Source organism: Anguilla anguilla, chromosome 16 (genome assembly GCF_013347855.1).
Source record: "Anguilla anguilla isolate fAngAng1 chromosome 16, fAngAng1.pri, whole genome shotgun sequence".
Lineage (NCBI taxonomy): Eukaryota > Metazoa > Chordata > Actinopteri > Anguilliformes > Anguillidae > Anguilla > Anguilla anguilla.
In genome coordinates, this window is record NC_049216.1 from 12,982,446 (window position 1) to 12,998,962 (window position 16,517).

Sequence of the window (16,517 nt, forward strand, 5' to 3'; positions counted from 1 at the left end):
CATCTGCAAGCACATACTTCTCCTGTGTGCTTTGCCAACAGCCAGTGTCTGGGGTCCATTATCAGTCTGTCATTAAGTTCTTTAATGACCTTGGGTTTTCTGAACCATCAGGCAATGACAGGGGAGTAGAGAATCACAAGGCCATGAAGGATATGGGGAGACAAGGGTCATTGCTCTGCTAACCAGACCTCGCATTGGAAGGGTTTATTTGCTTTTAAATAGTAACTGTAACAACTGGTGTTGTTATTTGAGGTGTGGTATTTTCTTCGCTTTAAAAAAGGAGCTCATCTTCCTCTGCCACCAGCATCCTCATTTGTTTAGTTGTGGTCATTTTGTGTGCTAATCCTTCCTATTTGGTTCCCGCACAGCTGATCAAAGTTGCCTTTGATGAAGAGGTCAGTTCAGAGATGGTGGAGATTTTCAAAAAGCACCTTCAGAGGCTGCGCTATCCCCAGTCCATCTTCAGCATGTTTGCCTTTGCAGCGGGACAGGCCATCCCCCAGCTCGCACTCCCAAAACAGAAAGAGCGAAACACTGGGTTTCGGTGAGTCTCAGTGCTGGGACTGCAAACTGCAGCACACTTCCTCACCATAGTCTCAAATGTGTTGGTGTTGAGGTGTCATCTTGTACTGTTTCACTCTGCACTTCACTGTAGCACCCTTTCTAAGACCCTGGTGAAAGGAGCAAAGAAAGCTGGGAAGATAACAATTGGCCGCCAGAACACGGCAAAAAAAAATGAGAAGCGTATGACCTGGAACGAGGATGATGACATCTCTGGTAGGAACCAGAAAACGAGTGGCCCAAACCCCACTGGTCACTGTTCCAGATATTTTTTTGGTGTTTGGCAGGTAGGAACTATCCATTCCTGACTGGTGCCTGTTGTGCAAACGCTATGTTGCAGTGTCGGATGATGGGGAGCAGCCGACCAGCAGCACCCTTAGGACCTCGGAGAAGTCCACCATGGAGCAGCTGGTAGAACGAGCCTGTTTCCGTGACTACCAGCGCCTGGGCCTCGGCACCATCACCGCCAGTTCCTCACGCTCCAAGAACGGCGAGCAGTTTCGAGTCACTGCTGTCAACCGACTGTACTCACTCTGCCGCAGGTCAGCTGTCAGCCCACATTCCTCAGCTCAGCATAAGGCTGGGCGATGTATAATAATGATAATTATCAAATGCAATAAAGGTCATTGCCACCATGTGGCGAGTTGTCTTTCTTTTTGTCTTTATTCATTTTTCTTTAATTATACCTGATAACCGGTAGTCAACCTCCAAGCTTCAGAGGCTGCCTGAAATGCCTCTGGGGGAAAAAAACGTCACCACTGTTGTCTGTTGGGTGTAGATAAGGCAGCCAATCAGCCGCAAGGCTGTCCAGTTTCCATGTGATCATGTGATGTGTTTTTTGTCAATCACATGGAAGCTGGAAGGCCTTGCTACCTGATTGGCTGCCTTATCTACACCCAATAGATAACAGTGGTGACATTTTCTCCCCAGAGCCTTTTCACACAGCCTTTTAGTTTGGAGGTTGACTGCCACATCAGGCATAATTAAAGAGTAAACAACAAAAAAATACGCCTCATGGTGGATATGACCTTTATTCCAGTAAATAATTATCGTTACTATATATCGCCCAGACCTACTCTATATCAAGGCATTCAGTTAATAATTCTCCACAATTTTTTGGGGGAAAAAATGAACTAAATTCATTGTCCTGCAAATCTGAAGGAAAATGAATTTTTAAAATTATTAATCTCTGTGTCATAGGAGTCATGAGGTGCTGTTATTAATGAACTGTGCATTTGAGCTGAGGTCAAGATATTAATTGGAGCAAACTTTTTTTTCCGTAGTTACCCTGGGCTGCTGGTGGTGCCTCAGTCAGTTCAGGACAGCAGCCTGCAGAAGGTGGCACGCTGTTACCGACACAACCGCCTGCCCGTGGTGTGCTGGAGACACGCCCGCACCAAGGCCGTGCTGATCCGTGCTGGTGGTTTTCATGGCAAGGGCGTGGTTGGGCTCTTCAAATCTCAGAATCCCTCCTCTACTAGTAGGTTCCACTGAGTTATATCTTCCCCTTCCATTCAGGTTACCAGCACTCTCATACGATGTCTGTCATAATTTTTTCAAAGGCAAGTCATGCACTACATGGCCGAAAGTATGTTGAAAACAGCCCCAGACCAAGTGGTGTCCAGATACTTTTGGTCATATAATGTTTATAATATCATATGTGGTAACATTGGCTAATTGATATTTTATTTGAATTCACTTAACCAAGAGTTTTAGGTGAACATCCGGTGTCCTGCTTATACTAATATTGGGATTCTAACTAGAATTGTAAATTGCTTTTTTTTTTTTTTTACATTTTATCCTAATTATTGAAATTGCCAGCTTAATTTCCAACAATATTAATCAGGGAACTTTTAAACTTTTGTGTTGTGCAAAGTGAAGGAGCCCTAATGTTGGACATTTTCTGAATGACGACTGTCGGTGCTTTCTAGCTCCTGCATCATCCTCTGAGTCCTCCAGCAGTCTAGAGCAGGAGAAGTACCTTCGGGCCATACTGAGTGCAATTCCCATCTACTTCAAAATGAACGGCAGTAACACCCTCACAAACCGCTCTCTCATTGGCTTGTCCCCAGGTATCTAAGGAATAACAGTGCCCTTTCATTTTTTCCTAATCTTGTTATGTTGTGCTTTTATTGTTTGCCACAATATTGTTCCTATATTCTGTTTGTCATTAGTTGTGTTGTGTTCCAGTTGTTTATCTCATTAGTTTCCTTTTGGGTTGAACTGAATTAGGTTTCTCCCCTATGGAAGGCACCGCAGCACAGTTGTGTTATGTAAGAGGAATGGGACAGCATCCTTTGCTTGCTTTGCTCAGATATTGGCTGCTGAGTTAATGTCTCAAGCTTTTGTCTCCACTCCAAAGCAAAGAACTGAAGAATCAGAACTCTGACATACTCCAAATCCTCTGTCTTGTGGTTCAGCTCTAAGAAGCTTTGTCTGTAGAATTAGAGTAAAATTAATCCCCAATCAAGGGAAAGGACATCCATCCCTTTACATTAATGAAGTCTTAAGAAGACACGGATTAAAGAAAGTCCTTGTAACTAATTGGATTACTTGTCTCATACAGTCTTGTGTTAAATTAAGTAAATGTTGTGTTTATGCAGGAATTTTAGATTTTACTTCAAACAAACACTTAATCAGAAACTGGAATCGTTCTTTTCCAAATGCACGCAATGAAAGTTCGGAGTTGAACAGCACATGCCTCATTTAACCCAAGTCACCCTTACGTTAACTTTGGATAATCAAGCCTAAGCGTGCAGATTTATATCTGTTGCCTGCAGTTCTGCCAATGTTGCGGTGGTTGCAATGATATGAAGTGGAAGGGGAGGTGATTTTCTTCTGGGTTGATTACAGTTTTAGTTTGCACCGCTTACTGACTCAATGATTTGTAAAAACTGCTGTTGTCCTTGTGCTAATCTTTCTCCTGTGGGGTCCAATCCAGGCAGTGAGAGGCGAACACCAAGGGTACCAAAGATGGCTCCCGTCCACTTGGATGTCCCCTTCTCCAACAGCTTTGCTAGAGGAGGTAAGTGGAGTGAAGCGATGAATCATAAAATAAATGGAATCACAGTTTAAAAGAGAAACTCTCAGCATTTCATCCATAAGGCATCCATGTGTGTCCTGGAGGACACATGCACTCCCAGTAGGGTAAGATAACGAAGCATTTCTACGGAGTCAAGGTTTCACTCCTTACTAGAATATGTCACGGGTCGTCGGTGGACATTTGCTGTTTCCCCAGAGCACAAACTGCCTCCAGGCCCAGCGTGCTGTCTCTGTTGGTTTTGGCTCACTTTAAAACCCCAGCTCTGAGATGCTGCTGAAATGAGCACGTTTCCCCCCAAAGCTCTTAAGAGATGGACTGAGAGTGCAAATTGTGTTCCCTCTAGTGGAACCAGTCGGCCGTCTTGAGGTCAAGCATTTTCAACCTATGAGGCCTCAGCCCTGTAAATATTTGAAATTCTGCACTTGCAAAAATTAATGAATCATCCAGAATGAGCTTCAGTCTTAAGCTTGGAAACAAGTAGGTGCTACTTCACTAGGCTGCGTTGCTGATCTAGTTGACAACAGATTGCACAGAAATGTACATTCCGGTCACTTTTAAGGTCTGAATGACTCCTGACATTCTTTGCAGCTTAGAGCACTGCGGATGACCTTGCCCCCTGTTTATTGAACGCATCCCAAGAAGTATCTATCTGTAGCCATCTGAGTCACTTCTGGATAAAACATTTTTTTTTTAAAAGGGGCTGTTTGTTTTGTTTTGTTTTGTTTCTTTTGTCCTGCTGCACATACTACATAATTATTTAGTCTGGGGGAAATAACCTGTAGACATAAGTGTCATGTCAGCGCACTAATCTAACGTGACCCCAAAGTCAGTTGTGCTTGGCAGTTATCTATTTGTCCAAGCTTGTCACAGTTGACGCCGGCTCCGCTGTGCTCTGGCAGCCTTTCCAACCGGAGATTCCTTGAGGGCGGGTGTAGCTCACTTCCAGGCCCTGGTTCCAGCAGGGCCTGCACAATGCTGTGCATGGAACCTTGGAGGGTTGTCCTCATGGAGGAACTGACTCACGGATAATTTGTATTTATATTTCTTCATCCCTGGCAGTTCTTGGTAATCAAGAGTCATTCCCATCGTGCAGTGCAGTCACAGTAATTCTTTTGCACCTGCAGGAGAACATAGTACTACTTCACCATCCGAGGCTGCTTGCATGGACGGTCACTGTGATAATACAAAGACTTAAATAAACATTGCCTTATCAAAGTAATATTTTGCGTATATGCTTATTTTGCTAGTAGACATAAAACAATGTCAGTGTTTATTTCCTTTGTACATTAATAGATTTGTCATAGTGGTGGCCCACCTTTAATTTTACACTGGAAATTACAGTTACGTATCATTTTACTTTTCATCCCACTATTGTTCTGTAATTCCCTGAGTGGGAATGCCCAATCACAAGTGTAAGACTGTTGCATCACTGCAGTGTGCAGCCAGCTGCTGCAGGATACAAGCTGTGCTCTGCAGCCGTGTGCTGAAGAACAGGCAGACTCCAGGTGCCTGATCAACCAGAGGAGTCATTATTGTGAGTGAGGCAGGGGCTAAACTGTTGACCCTGCTTCCCCTGGGCGATGCTATGGCCAATTAAGCTCCTTCCACGGGACCTCTGTCCACTGATGGTACTAGCACAGTCAGGCAGTCCCAGACTGTGGAACCAGCACTTTGGCTCAACGCACCAACTGAGAGCCTAGGATTGAGTGTTTTTCAGCTATTGAGCCACTTTGAAGCCCATTAGGATTCATATTATTCCTTTCCTGTTGTAATATACCCATTCCTTACGAATCATCATTTGCATGCAACTCTGTCAACTCTTTCTCACCCTGTGACTGTGAGTAACCAGGCATTTCAAAATAACGGGCTCATGTCATGTGATCATATGGCAACCTAATGTATGCCAGTCCATCCCAGAGTCAGTGAAAGTGCAGCGTTTGTTTTTTGTCTTCTGTCTGATTTGATCTTTCTGTGCCTTTGATCCCACTCCCCTCCCCACACCCCTAATCTACCAGTGCTTGAGTACAGGGATAAACTATTCACTCACTCAAACCAAAAACCCACTGCTAAGGGGAGAGTCAACAGTCAAGGTATAGTTATATTTTTTCCACTGTTTTTAATATTTTCCTCTCTCATTTTTCTGAACCCTTTCTACAACCAGTCATCCACTAATTTCCATTCTTGCTCCCAAAGGCACAGGCTTTGTAGATTCTAAATTGGGCATTGCAATATGCACAACTCTCCAACTATATAGTACTTTTCCAGTGGCTGTGCCCATGTGTCATAGTGTTTCTCAGTGGTTTACTCTAGCACTATAGATCAGTGGAGTTGTTGTTCTGTCATAGAGATAAGGCATGTTTCAGTCAATGTGGTATGTGATGTGTCAGTGCACAGCATCCCAGCAGTGAATCAGTAACTCAGAGTACTTCTGAGTCAGTGAGTCAGTAAGTTTTACAGAATAGCTATGGCTTGTAATCGTTTACATGAATATTGTTCTGTTAGTTAGCTTCATTATGTTCACGGGTCCTCTTCTGAAAGTTCTCTGTGTTGTCATTTTTAAAGCACTGAACTGTACTGTACTATTAATTGGAGTGTCCCTGTGTGGCACTGTCTTTGTGTGTGGTAGTTGGGCAGTAGGGTATTGGGTCAGCTTTCTGTGCATTTCTCTTTGTTGTGGTTTGGTTGTGCCTCAGTGTAATTGGTCAGTTGGATAAAGCTAACGAGTGACCTCCTTTTTGTCCCTTGTGCACAAGTCTAGTTTAGTTGCTCTGCGACCATCTCCCCTTTCTGTCCCTCAGGTGTGTGGGCAAGCTTGCGCTCCAGCAGTCGTTTCAGTCACCATCCCACGGCTGCGGAGGTCGGCGCTCGGATGGCTGGGAAGGACCTGGCGCCCCCTGCAGGCAGCGAGAGCCTGCAGGCCCAGCTGCAGAAACAGCAGGCCGCCTTCTACATATTCGGGGAGAAATCCCACCTCAGGGTAAGCGGGCAGCCTACGTTTGCGCTCCGAGTTCCATCACGCTCAATCTATTAGCAGATGTGGTTTCCCTCACACCCAGCTGGCACTTATTTGACACAGTGTGGATCATTGAAAATAACCAGTGTGGTTAAAATATAAGATAATAGTTAACTTGTGTGGATGACACTATACTTGGTAATCGAATAAGGGTTGTTTCAGTCTGAAGCACTTGGACAGTGATCTCTCCGGCTGGCTCTGGGCCATGGAACTGATGTATAACCACTTGTGACCAAAAAAGAAAATTCCAAAACACTGCTATTTCGTGATCTCAGTCATTTTTATGCTATCATTGAAGAAAAAAGCTGCTTCAATATAAATATTGTCAGTTGTCAGTAAATTGGCCGAATCCATGAATTTGTAAAAAAAAAAAAGAAAAATCAATAAATAGAATGGCACAATATGTAGTTCTGTGTGAAATTGCTTTTCTTAATCATTGATGAGATAAATCTGAGAGTACTGTGGTATTTCACTGGCATGTCTGTATTCTCAAAGATATGTATTTGTATTCATTTGATTTTTCAGTGCTGCTAAGAACTAAGAAATTTAGTTACTTGAAATGAAATAAATAGCTTTGTAATTCACTTACAAAGTCAGAACTGTGAAAAGAGTGATTAATTGACTGTAAAGCTGATTTGACTGGTACCAGGTCATAATGTAATGGGTTTGTATGGCCCATTTCTTTGCTTCTTAAAGTCCTTTGTAGCGAAGAGCTGAATCACGTTTAATGGGCTGTTCTTCATCTCTAGTCTTCACTCCTTGTGTGGTTTTGGACAACCCAGATAACCCATGATACCTACTTGTCCTTTGGTGGGATGGGAGTGTTTGATCTGTTGCACAACACGGAGATCAGTCCAAGACGCCATTTTGCAGGACAAAAGTCTTCACCTGTTTAATTGCAACATGACGTATCTGTTGTCCTGTTCACGTGCTCTCTGTGTGACAGTCATACCTCTCTGTCCTTGTGGAAGGGCTTCAAACTGGACGCAGCTCTGAACTGTGAGCTGGTGCCAGTAGACTTTGCCGACACACGGCAGGTAAAGAGCGCATTCAAGAAGCTGTTGCGGGCGTGTGTGCCGAGCTCCAGTCCACAGGACACCGAGGACACCTTCCTCAAGGCCCTGGAGGAGTCCGAGTGGATCCTACAGGTGAGTTGTGAACCCTTTAAACCTCATTCCTACCTTTTGTCCCACCCCCCTACTCCTTGAAGCTCCCATTGGCTGTTAACAGCAACCTGACACCCACTCGCAGTTCCCTGGCTTTCCCTGATGTCTTTTGCCCTCTTGTGAGATTCTTAAAAATTTTCAAAAACATTTTCCCAAGAGAAACAAGGCTCACAGATGGGAAAGGGGTCAAGTTTCCCGTTTCCCCCACTTTAGCAGTAATGGTATAATATATTATGGTTATGTCCTGGCAAGGCACTTAAGGGCCTCAAATAGCAGTGAACTTAGTCCATTTGCAGCAGACCTAAAATATTTGAAATTACAGGACCAATAATGTAGGTCATTTTGTTGTCAGTAGACTGAGTTGTGTACTGTTTGTGTCTGTAACCTGAACAGCTTCACAAGATCCTGCAACTGGCTCTGCTACTGGTGGAGCTGCTAGACAGTGGATCCTCTGTGCTCCTCAGCCTGGAGGACGGCTGGGACGTCACTCCCCAGGTACATCAGCCAATCAGATCACCTGTGCATTGTGACATAAAAAAAACATGAAATATGAATATGGTAATGTTAAATAATGATGCAAAGTTAATGCTAGTTTTGTTGGCCATTGTTCGGCACACTATAAAAACTTTAATCATTCGGCTCTGTTCAGTATAATGTAGGTATGTATATTGTAGACCTTTGCATAATATAAGATTACATTTTACTGTTAACTTTTATGGTGATGGTTGTTTCACATTTACTAGTTTCACTTCTATTTGTTTATTTTACGATTATTTTTCTTTTCAATCTGTCATAATAAACTACTGCCGTCCAATTATGAGGCAGAACCTTGCTGACATGCTGCTGCAGTTTGCATGATTAATGAATTATGCACAGTGGCAGCAAGTGAGCACAGTGGCCTTGGCTCCCAGGCCCGATAGACACAGGGCTTGTGCAGTTGTGTACTGTTCAGCACGCTCTTTAATGTGCACAGACGAACATGGCCCGTCAGGTTAAAGTGAACAGACGCACCCCAGGGATGAGGTGTGCCATCTGTTCTGTTCTTCCCAACTATGCTTCATACTTCAGGGACTGTCTGATTGGCTACAGGAAATCTGCAGCCAAACTCCTCACACTGTCCACAGAAATAATGTGAGGGAAAAGATGGCGGGGTGTCCCTCCTCTCTGAAGCGGGAAAAGAAGGGGGCGTTGGGGCCCTCTGCTGGTCCCACCGTAGAACCGAATAGGAGCTGCCGCAGTCGCTTGTGCTTCCTGCTGTCAGAATGAGCGTAAATGCGCTGCAGCAGCAGGCTGTGGCTCCAGCCTGACACCGCGATCCTCGGCCCCCTTGTGAGAGCCCAGAGGTGCGCTGACTGTGCCTGCGCCGTGTTTCTCTGGTCCTCCCCCAGGTGGTGTCTCTGGTGCAGCTGCTGAGCGACCCCTTCTACAGGACCCTGGAGGGCTTCCAGGTGCTGCTGGAGAAGGAGTGGCTGTCCTTCGGCCACAAGTTCAGCCAGCGCAGCGCCCTGACGCCCAGCAGCCAGGGCAGCGGCTTCACGCCCATCTTCCTGCAGTTCCTGGACTGCGTGCACCAGGCAGGCTGGAGCTCACTCCACTTCATTATGAACCCCACTGCTCCTCTTAGCCCCTCCCTGTCTAAGCCACACCCTATCATCACTGCTCTCTGACCCTTACACCTCATCGTCACCCCACTCAGTTCACTCTGTTCCTTGCGCCCCCACCCCGCCAAAATCACACCCCATCATGACCCCACTCAGTTCCGGTCCTGTTTCCCCCATGAAGTCATCACATTCTTCCAGCGTGGAGCAAGTCGAGGGAAACTCTTAGAATTAGTGGAGCGGGAAAAAAAAGGGGGTTGCAGCTGTCATTGTCAGTACTTTGTTCTTTTCTGTTCTGCAGAATCCCTAGGTCCAGCACGTAATTTAGCTTTTTTCCTTGGGGGTTTTTTCCCCATTTAATTTGCAGTTATCCAGATGTTGAATTAAGTTTCACCTGCAGCACAGTTCCCCATTCTTGTTTTCCTCTCACTCCCATTCCATAGCGTGTTGAGCTATATAAACACCAGAAAACTGCAGAGATTCGAATGTTTCTTCTTATTTCAAAGGAAGCAGAAGAGGGCTCAGGGACTCTCCAAAATGCAGTGTTATAGAGAACACTGTGTTTTCCATGTCTCCTGGGTTTATTGCATACACTCACATCAACGCATAGTTTCTGCATTTGTCTTTTGAAACCAATCAAGGCAAGTGCCAGGATGACCCGACACGGTCATGCTCTTTAAGCATGATAAATAATGGGACTGAAATAATAGGGGGGTTGTTCAAGATCCAAAAAAAGAAGCAACTCATCCCATAAACAGCTGTTGTTTTTTCCCTAGCATGTCCAGGTGGCCTGAATGTGAAATGAGAAAAATGTTCTCCTTGGCCGCTGCATGACTGGAAACAGTGTTCCCTGCAGTTCTGATGTTTTGTTTTGAGAATAATGACATCACAGGGCATTCTAAGTTGTGCTTCACAAAGCATTGCTCATTGGCCTGGGCCCCTAAATCATAACACGTTCATGTGCATATACGGGAACCCGAATGTCCCTTTGAAATGCGATCTCTGACCCTTTCATTTAAGATACACAATCAGTATCCCATGGAGTTTGAGTTCAACCAGCATTACCTGAAGTTCTTGGCCTACCACTACGTTTCAAACCGCTTCAAGAACTTCCTCCTGGACTCGGACTACGAGCGGCTTGAACACGGTCAGTCCTGAGTCCTGTCAACTACAGAATTTAAACACTGCCCATTGCATTAATGATGCACTGTTGATAGACTTATCTGTTAAATTTATTTTCCTTTTCTGCACATTATATAAAGTACCTAAGGGGGTTCTGTGCAGTAAAATCCAGGGTGTGTATGTGGTTGGGCTACTGATGTAGGTGTATGCTTTTGTATGGCCAACCAATCGCTTTCCATGGCCTTCCGTTGAAAGTTCTTACTGAATTTTACCACCTGCGTTTTTATTACAAGTTCCAATGCGATATACCAGGTAAACTCTGATAACTTGAAGGAAAACACCTGAGCAATTCATTCTATCTTTAAATGGTTAAAAGAAGAAAATTCATTGGTTTTCTGGTAGGAATTACTATTCACCTGGAAAAAGAGGTGATTTAAGGCTCAGCTCTTTACCTGAGGTTTGTTTCCGGTTAGCATGTTTCCTGATAGCTCTTTTTGTGTTTTCTTTTCAAAGGGACATTGTTTGATGACAAGTTAGACAAACAGGCCAAGAAAGGGATCTGCATCTGGGAGTATATTATCAGACTGCACCGGAGAAGCCCCCTCTTTTATAACTACCTGTACAGTCCTTCTGAGTCTGAGGTATGGGCCAGTCAGTCTGCCGTCGCTTGCAGCACAGTCTGCCTTACACTGTGTGCTGTGAGATAGAGGAGCACAATGGCTGATTCAGCCACCGCATGTTCTCAGAAGCTGTCCAAGGTCTTGTCTCTGACATGTCAGCCATTCTGGCAAAGCTGGCAAGCCAAGCATGATAAATTGCCCAATTCTATTGTTTTAAAATAAGCCTTAGCAGTTTCTAGCTCTGTGTAATTTTCTAATTTTCTGTGTATGAAAGGACTGTAATTCCTTCACGGATCACCCAGTATGGATGTAAATATCCTCAAATTAAAGATGACAGTCTGCTCCATAACGTCATATTCATTGCTTTATTTCAAATAGAATTAGCTGGAGTACAGAGGCAAAACAACAAAAATTGTGTCACTGTCCCATTACTTTTGTATTTAACTGTATGTGGTGCAAAATTTAAAACCCAAAATGGGCAAAGAGAAACTATGACATGTGGTGCTGTTGGGGGTTCTGTCCACAGGAACTGGAAATTCACAGGAAATTCTCTCCCAATTGGCCAGCAGTGGCCATGTTCTCAGATTATAAATCAACAGGCAGGCCTGGACAAATGCATGCCATGTCTGAGTGCCTCTGCTTGCCCGGTGATTCAGTGTTTGGAGTAGATGGGTGTTTTGCGGGGGTTGGGTTGTACCCCTGTGGCTTCGCCATTGCCCAGCACATTCTGTCAGCAGTCAAGAGATGCTGTGAGGGTTTCTAGGCAACAATCTAGAAAGGATGTGATTTAAGCTTTTTTTTAATTAATTTTTTTATCAAATACCAACAAGAGGTTAATGGTGAAGCTGAACAGAGAACTGCTCTGCTCTCTCCTTCTGGTTTTTATGCCAGCCGGTACTGAAACCTTGTGTCAGCGTGTCCAGTCTGTGTAAGTGGGACTACTTCACTGGGGAGACTTTGTCCACGGGTCCGACCTACGACTGGAGGATGGTGGCAGGGAAGACAGAGGGCACCGAGGAGTCGGACACCATCGCCGCCAGCAAGCGCAGGATTGTGTGGCCCTGCTACAGCAGCGTGGGCCGCGCCCAGCCCGACGCCATCACCAAGCTGCTGGCCGTGAGTGCCTTCCTGAGCATGCAGTGGTTGCTGGGAAATGCTGTTCATTTTCAGTATTTTTACATTGTTCCAGTCCAACAGTTGTGTCTGCCCCCAATGCAGCATATACACATTTATGTTGAAACTACCAGGGTGATTTACCTGTTAATTGATCTATCTGTTAATTTATTTTTGATACTTGTTGTATTGCCTGCATCATAAAAAACATTGTATCTCCATTTGATACATGAATAGAAAGCTTGCATTATCCTTGTACATGCATACATACGTAGTGTACTGTCAAAGTTTCATGGCTCTGTGACTAATAATGTTTATTCAAAATAGCATGCGACTAAAACTTCTTGTCTAATGTAATGTAATAATGAAACAGTAGCTCTCATTTGTGGGGTTTTTTTTGTTCTTACATAGAGTCTCTGAGTCTTTTTTTTAAAAGGACTAAAACAATATAATGTTTAAACAAAGGGGCTTAAAACACAATACATGTAGTGCATGCAAGACCATCAAAACAAGGGCATGGGTACAGAATAGCAAGTTACATTGATGAAAACGAAATCTTAAAGAAAGTGCCAACTTCTGCCTAGGTAAACTTTCCTTATCCACATATAAGGCTAGCATAACCATATATTATACATAGATAGACATAGTGCCTAACACTGAGCTGTGAATGATTAATGGCTTCCTGTTCTGTTGATGTTGTGCTCAAAATGTCTCCTAATAATGTGTGGATTGGTTTCAGGAAATGGAGCGGCTAGAAGGGGAGCTGAATCAGAGCCCTGAGCGCTGGCAGGTCACACTAGAGAGGGTGAAGGTCAGCATCAAGGAGGATCTCAAGCAGGAGGGCAATGTGAGTCTGGGCTCCATGAACCAGCCCAGGGAACTGGGCTTGTTGCTGTGACGCTGCTGGTTCTGTTCCTACATGGGTCACTGCCACTGGACCTTTGAGCTCAGCACTTCACCTGAGTGCAGTAAATATCCAGCTGTATGTGGGCTATGCATGTGACTCTGGATAACAGAGCTCGCTAAATGCCTAAACTGTTTTAAAAAATCACATTTAAAAGCAGGTGCGGTGTTCAGTAGATTCAAATATTTTACTTATTAGGATAGCTCACTTTCTGATGTTATATTTCATGTTTTTTGAATGGCCCAGACAATTTATTGTGTGCGATGGCAGATATTTTACAGTACATGTGTACTGCAGTTTTTGATGACCTGCTGGCATTAGTATTGTAGGCACAGGAGCAATTGAAGGCTGCAGTGTAGTATAATGGGTAAGGGGCTGGTGTTGTAACCTAAAGGTCACAGGTTTGATTCCCAGGTAGGACACTGCTGTTGTACCCTTGAGCTAGGTACTTAACCTGCATTGCTTCAGTATATGTCCAGCTGTATAAATGGATGCAATGTAAATGCTGTGTAAAATGTTCTGTAAGTCGTTGTGTATGAGAGCGTCTGCCAAATGCCTGTAATGTAATGTAATGCAATTGTGGGTTTGTGGTTTAAAGCAAAAGGGAAAAAAAATCAATTTTACGTGACTCCAAAGCAATTTGTGCTTTTGTAAATGTCTAAAATGTCCTTCATTGCAAACAGACATTGTCTGGGCCAATTGAAAACATCCACTAAAACTGAAATGATAAAAACTCCAAAAAAGTAGACTATCCCTGAGTCTTCGGCCTGGTGCTCAGAGTATAGAAGGATGGGGTTCTTACTGATTCTTGCGGCTCAGCTACATTCCCGCTGTTTGCCCCCTGAATTCTGTGCTTTCTCCCGTTCCCCAGCTTCGTAAGCAGTCCGTGTCCATCTCTGGCCTGATCCCCACCTCCAGCCTGCAGGCCTACCAGCGCCGCTCCATGCTGCACCTGCCGGACAGCGGCCTGGGTGAGGACAGCAGCCCCACCGCCTCCAACGGCGTCAACAGGAGAGCCGCCACACTCTACAACCAGTTCACCCCCAAGAACGAGGAGAACAGGTAGCGTCTCAGATCACGGGTCATAGTGGGATCTATCATGCCCAGGTCATGACAGCAACACATGGCTTAATCCTACCAACTTTCAGACAGGACTAACACATTGCAAGCAGGCAGGCGCACAGCAGCGTGAATTTACTGGGTTTTTCGTATTTCTTTTGTTTCAGGTCATATGAGGGTGTCCTGTTCAAACGGGGAGCATTGCTTAAAGCATGGAAGCCTCGATGGTTTGTTTTAGACATCACCAAACACCAGGTAAGCACTTCCTGCCTTTGTTTGACTTGACATTTTAATTTTTAAAGGCACAGCACAGATATATTGTTATATTGGTCCGTTTCCCTGTTCTTCTGACCAGCTGAGGTATTATGATACGGGTGAAGACACCAACTGCAGGGGTCACATTGACTTGGCAGATGTGGAGTCTGTCTTGCTTGCTGCCCCCACAATAGGAGCACCCAAACACATCAGTGAGAAGGCCTTTTTCGATGTGAGCATCCCCTTCTAATCGCCTACATGCATATTCATTGATCCACTCTGCTTATTCACAGGACTCCTTAAGGTCGATTGGTTGAAAACTGAGTGACATCTGATCTGTTTTTGTGGTTCTCCGTTGTTCCCACAGCTCAAGACGACCAAACGCGTGTACAACTTCTGTGCTTCAGATGCTCCCAGCGCCCAGCAGTGGATGGACAAGATCCAGAGCTGCATCTCCGATGCGTGACCGCACCCCGACCACACCCTGACCGCACCCCGACCGTGCCCCATCCGCACCTCGACCGCACCCCGACCGCGCCCCAGCCCCAGACCGGATATGGCATGGTGTCAGACAGGTCTTCCACACCATGCCCTGGAGATCCCCACCCCCCCCCATGCTTCCACTCCAGGGCCTGTACCCACTCAGAGAACTTGAGCTTAACTCCCAGCAGGGTTGCACTAATGACACAACACTCGTTTATCTCATTTTAAAATCAAATTTTACTCTTGTGACACCGTTTGCCATTAAAACTGTGGATTTAAATGTAAAGTTAGAAAAATAGACTATTTAATTGTTTGAGGAAAAGACCAATTTAAGTATGCATTGCTGCTTATAAATTACAGAAGTGTGAACATCCAAAAACTGTTGAAGCTTGTCAGAAATGCACTAAGGAACAAGGCAATTTATTTGCACTTAAGCCTATAATAAGCATTCCATATAACTTAAATACACCAGCCAGGCAAAAAGCTGTTACTTTATAAATATGTACATATGACCTGAGCGGTTTTCCTTCATAAATAAAAAAGAAATTGCACTCCAAGAGCTCTGAATATTTCCTGACATTTTGAACCTCTCTAACAAATTTTTTTCTTTTATATTTAAACATGCATTTGTGAAAGGTTTGTGGTTAACATTTGTCTTGTCCTTGTTGTGTAAATTAAGGTAATATTAAATATGTAACTTGTATTTGTCAAAGCATGGTCAACTATTTGTTGGATTACATATGTAAATATCTCATTCTGTGCCATTTTATACTTTTTTATACATTTGTATTGAACATCTTGTTTTTATCAAACAAAATTAAACATAAGTACATTTTTTGCTATTTTTATTCTCTTATTTTATGTCCTGACATTATGGACGCAGTGATTTCTGTTTGTGCTGAGGCTGAGCTCTAATGTTTAGTATGAAGAGGAGTAGACTCACGCATTTGAAGGCCCGTTCTTTGAGAAATTGCTCCTCTGCTGTAAGTTGACACTGGTTTGAAGAGGCGGTGGAGAAAAAAACTGCCATCTGAAAGTTGTATTAGAGACTTGTTACTTTTATAAAAATGGACCTAATATCAATCTGGAATAAATGGAGTACTTGAAGATTATTCCAGCCTATAAAATGACATTTACCTGTAAATTGAAGAATCCGTGTCATTGGTTGGGAAAAACAAAACAATGTGCAAAATGAGACAGTGTTTGTCTTATGTCAAGTCAATGGTGTGGACCTTGTCTACTATTGTATCGTGTGATGACTCAAGGATATCTGTTCTGTTCACCAATCTGGTGAGGAAATCTTGAGATATGTTAATTAAACAATTGTTCTGCCCCATTCCTCTTCTGTTTTTGCCCAGTCTTCTCATTTCTACCTCTCAAACCTGAGTCACTCTTTACAGTTACCAGCCAGTAAAACCAATGTAATCTCCCAGTCTCCATTTTGTAACTAGAATGAAAAAATTTGTTTCTTCACGAGTTCACGCTTTTGACCCCCTGACACCAGATCACTGGCCCACTATTATTGCAATAACCTAGAAGCTAGGTGTCCTTTACAATTCTGCGCATCTCTTAGCAAGTCA

The 16,517-nt window shown here is 44.0% G+C and overlaps 1 protein-coding gene across 2 annotated transcripts in view; it reads left to right on the forward strand.

Annotated features, from left to right (window-relative positions):
- The window catches only part of LOC118215370 (myotubularin-related protein 13-like), a 92,084-nt gene extending 75,808 nt beyond the window's left edge, over positions 1-16,276 (forward strand). Inside the window, exons 24-42 of one of the 2 annotated variants that reach the window (XM_035396079.1) lie at positions 369-544; positions 656-777; positions 902-1,103; positions 1,845-2,041; positions 2,493-2,633; positions 3,503-3,586; positions 5,620-5,694; positions 6,403-6,581; positions 7,589-7,765; positions 8,177-8,278; positions 9,172-9,357; positions 10,402-10,528; positions 11,017-11,144; positions 12,015-12,239; positions 12,976-13,083; positions 14,012-14,202; positions 14,367-14,454; positions 14,555-14,686; positions 14,822-16,276. In XM_035396079.1, coding sequence (XP_035251970.1) covers positions 369-544; positions 656-777; positions 902-1,103; positions 1,845-2,041; positions 2,493-2,633; positions 3,503-3,586; positions 5,620-5,694; positions 6,403-6,581; positions 7,589-7,765; positions 8,177-8,278; positions 9,172-9,357; positions 10,402-10,528; positions 11,017-11,144; positions 12,015-12,239; positions 12,976-13,083; positions 14,012-14,202; positions 14,367-14,454; positions 14,555-14,686; positions 14,822-14,920 — 2,739 coding nt within the window. In that variant the 3' untranslated portion in view covers positions 14,921-16,276. The remainder of the gene's footprint in view (positions 1-368; positions 545-655; positions 778-901; positions 1,104-1,844; positions 2,042-2,492; positions 2,634-3,502; positions 3,587-5,619; positions 5,695-6,402; positions 6,582-7,588; positions 7,766-8,176; positions 8,279-9,171; positions 9,358-10,401; positions 10,529-11,016; positions 11,145-12,014; positions 12,240-12,975; positions 13,084-14,011; positions 14,203-14,366; positions 14,455-14,554; positions 14,687-14,821) is intronic. The other variant, XM_035396080.1, reaches the window with a different exon arrangement.
- Positions 16,277-16,517: the final 241 nt, after the last annotated feature.